Source organism: Lactuca sativa, chromosome 9 (assembly GCF_002870075.4).
Source record: "Lactuca sativa cultivar Salinas chromosome 9, Lsat_Salinas_v11, whole genome shotgun sequence".
NCBI classification, from domain to species: Eukaryota; Viridiplantae; Streptophyta; class Magnoliopsida; order Asterales; family Asteraceae; genus Lactuca; species Lactuca sativa.
The window spans coordinates 201,704,385-201,710,592 of NC_056631.2; the positions used below are offsets into that span (position 1 = coordinate 201,704,385).

General features: G+C 29.0%; 1 protein-coding gene across 3 annotated transcripts; it reads left to right on the plus strand.

Annotated features, from left to right (window-relative positions):
- Positions 1-1,564: 1,564 nt before the first annotated feature.
- Positions 1,565-5,388, plus strand: LOC111903163 (ABSCISIC ACID-INSENSITIVE 5-like protein 7). Of its 3 annotated transcripts, XM_023898943.3 has the most exons (6): positions 1,598-1,702; positions 2,075-2,104; positions 3,531-4,416; positions 4,501-4,563; positions 4,642-4,671; positions 5,000-5,388. In XM_023898943.3, exons 3-6 carry the CDS (start codon positions 3,550-3,552, stop codon positions 5,069-5,071), a joined length of 1,032 nt encoding a protein of 343 aa, XP_023754711.1. In that variant the 5' UTR covers positions 1,598-1,702; positions 2,075-2,104; positions 3,531-3,549; the 3' UTR covers positions 5,072-5,388. The 3 variants fall into 3 exon arrangements, with proteins under 3 accessions (XP_023754710.1, XP_023754712.1, XP_023754711.1); XM_023898942.3 differs by lacking the exon at positions 2,075-2,104 and having other exon boundaries at positions 1,565-1,702; XM_023898944.3 differs by lacking the exons at positions 2,075-2,104; positions 4,642-4,671 and having other exon boundaries at positions 1,565-1,702.
- Positions 5,389-6,208: the final 820 nt, after the last annotated feature.

Here is a 6,208-nt window from a genome sequence, read left to right on the forward strand (position 1 = left end):
GATTCAATATTAAAAAAATTATGATTTTTTTACATTATAAATTGAAGTAAAAACACTAAATTACGTGATAAAAAAGAATAAAATAATTTCGAGTTACATACTTTTTTAAAGCAGGACAGATTCCGAAAATTAAAAACAAAATGTTGAAACCAAAAATACACAACATTGATATGTTGTCTTCTAGGATTTATAGTTGTTCAATATCTGACCAAAATATGTTTTTATACAGTCTAAAATGAAGTGCAAACACTAAATTACATGCGGAAAAAAATTAAGTAATTCCGACATCATATGAATGAGTTATGCACATTTAAAAAAACGGAATGATTTAAAAAAAATGTTGAAATAGAAAAAACGCAGCAGCGATATTCTTTAATTCGGGACATGTGTCTGATTCAATATCTAACCAAAATATATGTTTGTACAGTTAAAAATAAATAACAAAATCCAAGTTATATATTGGGAAAAAAATCAAGCAATTCCGACTTCATATGAGTGAGTTATATGCATTTTAAAAAATAGAAAAAAAAGTCAAGCCAGTTCTAGTTTTTAGAACCGGGACGGTTTTCATAAGAATAGAGAACCCGTAACTTGACCTTATTATCAATTCCGATTTCGGTTCTTACGGTTCTAATGTCATCCCTACGACAATGTTTAGCGCTTAACTCCTATCATCCTCATAGTATTCCTTTAGACTAATGGGAGTGGGGGTCGCTAAGACCCTCGCTATCCTTGCTAGCACAAGACAAACACCACCCCCTAGCATGTGCTAAGGGAGGTGTCAAACAAAAGTCGCCAACTATTTAGCGTGAGAAGAAAGAAGGAGCAGCAGAAAAATGAAAGCTTATATTGGTTCATTCTTTTTTATTTGTTTTTCCTTTCTTTTTTTCTAAAAACAAATGGTTCTCATTAGTTCTTATCATTTGTTTTTTTTTTGTTTTTTTTATAATCTAAATGTTTGTGTTTTTTAAGAAAAGATTATATGATAAATAAAATATATGATATGGCATATTTTAACATTTTGTTAGAAGTGTTACCACTCCTCTTAGCTTTACAAGATTTTTTAAGTCTTAAAATATCGTATTTGACACTAAATCAGATATTTGTGTGGGAAAAAAAATGGACGAGCAGGATCAATGCTGTTGATTGGTTGGAAATCACATCCGGCGACATCACAATTCTCAACCGCAATCAATGGTCCACCCTTACTTTCTTCATTCAAATGTACTACAGTATTTTTCTTTATTCCGGTATTTTATAAAAGGACCCCCTCACCTTTTTACTTTTCCATAACAACCGCTAATGTTTACAATAGTTAATTATAACACCCCCACCCCCCCCCCCCCCCCCCCCCCCCCATATACCTCTTCAATCCATTACTACTGCTAATGCTACTACCATTGTTATTATTGTTAATGTTTTTTTTTTACTAAACCGTTCATTAAGACTAGAAGGATAAAAAAACAAATACAATGACATTCAAAGTTGAAGGGTTGTTTATGTAAATAAAACTTTAACATATTAAATGAATTTTCATAAATCATACGTCCTTTTTAGAAAGAAAGTATCATGTGACTATGTGAGCCTCAAATTCTTTATATGTAAGAGAGTGAACGGAGCACAAACACTTGTCATCATCTTCACAATTCCAATTCAACAAAGAAGAAAGGAAACGACACAATGCTCTTCTCCCTCTAAAAGGGTAAAATCGTCTCAAATTTTATATTAAATTCCTCCAGATATTTTTTGTTCTTCAATCTAGCTGTCCTTTTATGTTCCACTAAAAGGGTAAAACCTTAATTATTTACCATTTGATCTTCATGGCTCAAATGGTTGTGGGTTTTCATGGATGTTGTTCTTTGAATTTTGTTTTGTTTTTTTTTCTTTAATTATTGATGGTAATATGTTGCTTTACTATGAAGTTTAGTGGTAATCATGTCCCTGGATAATGGTTACTTTATTCCATTAACAAAAATGGAAAATGTTCACGGATTGATATTGGGTTCTTGATGTATGTGTTGTTTCTTTAAAATTTTAAGATTTATTTCGCGTAAAGGTTTTATGTACCTTTCAGGGGTATTTTGGGAATTCCGATATATTGGAGGTAATATGCTATTTTATTTATTTATTTATTTATTTTCAACAGTAGTGACCTGCTAATTAATCCAATATCTTGTTATTAGGACTTTTTTCTTGAATCTTGACTGCGATAATGGAAACATGCAAATGATTTTTATTTTTGGTGATATATGCACAAAGATAAATTTTTGATGATATATATGCACAAAGACAAAAACAATTGTATGTTTTATATATAGAAAAACCCTTATATTATTATTTACGTTTTAAATAAAATAAAATTGTAAAATTTTAAGAAAAACGACCGACTAAAAATATGATATGACATAAATATTCCTAATATTTTTTTGATTGTATATGAAAACATGTCAAAACCTACATCTATTTTGATTACTTTTGCTCAATTGTGTTCTCTATATGGAATTATACAATTGATTTTTTCCTCCTTAACTAATTGTTTATATAATAATTAACATCATTGTCGTATTAAAAATATAAAATATAAGCAACATCATATTTTTAGTCGTCTAAATCTCTTAAAAACTTGTATTTTGGTTTTTTCTGAATGGTAACTATTGATATAAGAGTTTTTATGAATATAAAGTAATTTAAGGATTTTTCTGTATATACATATATAATGAGTTGTGCTTTACTTCATATATCCTTTTATATTTCCTATAATTTGCTACACCTTAATTATTTTTCTAATACTATCTTTCTTATTCGACTTGTACATCATGCATATGAACTTGTACATTTTATGAATTTACCTATGTGCATAATTGTTATAGGGGAGTGTTTAACAAAACTAACAACAACGTAGAGGTTGTTAGCTGGTAGTCAGAAGACTAACTGTAACTTATATTTGTAGATAAATATTCGGCAAAATTTAATGTTAGTTTTAAAATGCATAAAGTTACATAAAATCAAAAGTGAAAAGTTCGAAAAGCTATTTGAAGTAGTTATTGGATCAAAAGAATTTTGCTTAAATTAAAATTCAAAAGCCATATCTATTAAACAACGAAAATTTTCTTTAGTTCGAGTTTTTGTTAAAGCTAAAATGTAAAAACTCATAGTAGCTTTCAAAAATTATTGTGTCTACAGTACCCAAAATATATTACAATATGCTAGGCTTGATAATTATAATTATAATATATATATATATATATATATATATATATATATATATATATATATATATATATATATATATATATATATATATATATATATATAAAATCCACAGTTAAATGAAGGGCATTCTATTGAGTTAAGTAAAATCATAAAGATTTTTTATTCTTGATGTGAAGTTACTTTATCAAGAAAGTCTAGTGTAAATAAGTCATATCCTTATACGGTCATACCACACTTAAATTTCATTTATTTGATGAATTTTTTATGTGGGTATCAATAAATCATTGCAAAAACATAATCTTTTTTTAATGTAATAGGTATCGAATTATATAAGCAATGAGTTCGTTTATCAATTTCAAGAACTGCAAGCCCATGGTAGCAAATTCATCATTGACCGAACAATCTTCCATATACGCATTGACTTTTGGTGAATTACAAAACACATTTGGTGGAAATGGGGAAGATTTCGGATCAATGAACATCGATGAGCTTTTGAAGAAAATCTGGACTACTGAAGAGACTCAATCAATGACATCAAATTCCAATTTGGGCATAAACGGAAAATTTCAAAAGCAAGGATCGTTGATTTTACCAAGAACAATTAGTCAGAAAAAGGTGGATGAAATTTGGAGAGATTGTCTTAAAGAAAATGGCGGATTTAAAGATGTGGATTTGATCAAAGAACCAACCATTCAGCCACAAGAAAAGCAACCAACTTTGGGTGAAATGACACTAGAGGCATTTTTGCAGAGAGCAGGGGCAATTTCGGAAAACAACCAAACTCAAGGGTTCAAAAACGTGATTCAAAATCAAGGGTTTCGTCAAGAAGCAGTAGTTACGGAGGGTAAAAATGACAACTTGCAGGGTGTTGGTTCCTCAAAAGTGCAAAAACTTCAAAAAATTCTCCCGAAACAATCCGCCTTCAACTTTAGATCTTCAGTAAATTTAGTGAATAATAATCATATGAGTAGTCGTGAAAATGGGGTTTCTATAATTGGAAAGATTGGTCATTCAATAAAGACTGATTATCCATCAGATTTGTACCAAAATGGCAATTTGGACATGTCACCATCACCACCACCCTGTTATGGTGGTAGCTATGAAGGAAAGAGGAGTGGTGTGTTGGAGAAAGTGGTGGAGAGAAGGCACAAAAGGATGATTAAGAACAGAGAATCTGCTGCAAGGTCAAGGGCTCGAAAACAGGTCAAAGTTCTTGAAAATCTATATCTTTCTTGTTTAATTTGATCTTTTTATGTTTATGCATTCGTGTGTTAATGGAACTAACAGGCATATACATTGGAATTAGAAGCAGAAGTTGAAAAACTTAAAGAGGAGGTGCAGAAAAAGCAGGTATTTTTACTTAACAATTGTCATAATTATTGTGTACGTGATTTATATATCACGTGATGTTGTTTTTGTTGTATTTAGGATGAAATCATGGAATCGCAACATTTTCAGGTGCGTAGTTATAGGGTTATTATAAAGAGGTCATGTTTTACTTTTAAATAATGATTCAAACATGATACTTTCAAAAATGGTCTTCACTTGTTATTTTAAAAACACTTTAAAAAAAACGTATGTTTGTGATCATATATGATTATAAATCAATATTGGCAATATATACCTTATTTTGGCGTTGAATGCGATCATATATGTTTATAAGTTAACGTTGGCGATATATACCTTATTTTGGCGTTGAATGCGATCATATATGTTTATAAATTAATGTTGGCGATATATACCTTATTTTGGCGCTGAATGCAATCATTTTTATTTGTTTTGTCAGATATGGGAGAAGACAAAGCTGACTGAAAATGGAAGATTATGCTTGCGAAGAACGATGACAGGACCTTGGTAGATAAATGCATCATAAAATATATTTATAATACATAATAGAATGTGAAAAGTACAAAGACTAGGGTTTCCAAGAGTAGATAATGACCAATGATAAGTGATGCACACGAGGTATGAGTTAACATATATGCTCCAGATTTGGTTATTTCTGCTCTAGACATAAGGATTTGAGTGTGTATATGTACATTATTTTGATCTTGTTTCTCTACACATTGTATAGATGTGTTTGTGTATGTACAGAGACCATATAACTTTCAGATGTATAATTATGTTGAATCTTGTTCGTATGTAATTTTTAGGCTTTTGTAGTTTGATCTCTCAGACTCGTTTTTTATGTTACGTTGGACTGGATATAAGTTTTAGGTGTTTGCATTGGATTGGATTGAGAATTACTGTTTCCGGATAACATAAAGATTGTGTACAATTCACTTTACTTAATCAATAATTTGACAGTATGTCTGGATATCATAAATTTCGATGTGGGATAATCAACAAGAGTCACTTCGAGTTATGAAGCACAAAACTTAAAGCAACAAACTAAATCCATTTAAATGTTCAAATTCTGAGAGCATTTCCAATGGTTAAGTTATACTAAGACTTAAAATTAGTGCTACATCATCATTCTAAAAATTTTAACCTCTAATTAAGTAACTCCTTTAATGGTTAACCTCTTGTTATAGTTTTTAGTTATAAAAAGTTAACTAATTTACCCATATCTACTTAGAATGTTCTATAAAACTCCTTTATTTAATTATTCATTTTTTAAATGTACATTGTATTTTAATATATTAAAATTATTACAGTACATTGTTTCAAAAGAAATATATTACAAAATATCGTTTGTAAAAATTAATATGATAAAAACTATTACGAAATAGTCATAAAAAAGATTGAAAAAAAATATATAATCATTATAATTTTATTTTTTATAAATGTAATGTAATTAAATATTTAAAATTTAATTATTTAGTAAATAATTAGAAAATATTTAAAACTAAAATATAGTTAATAGGGTAAAATGAAATATAACTAAAGTGTTGGGGTGATAAATGACAAAACATAGAAGTATATTGACCACTCAATATATGTTGAGTGCTCAATAGAAAGAAGCAAATAAGTTGTACACTCCAATGGTAATAAG

Coding starts and splice junctions, on each gene's coding strand:
- LOC111903163 (XM_023898942.3), top strand. CDS start 3,550: ATGAGTTCGTTTATCAATTTCAAGAACTGCAAGCCCATGGTAGCAAAT. Junction 4,417..4,500: donor GGTCAAGGGCTCGAAAACAG/GTCAAAGTTCTT, acceptor TGGAACTAACAG/GCATATACATTGGAATTAGA. Junction 4,672..4,999: donor TGGAATCGCAACATTTTCAG/GTGCGTAGTTAT, acceptor TTGTTTTGTCAG/ATATGGGAGAAGACAAAGCT.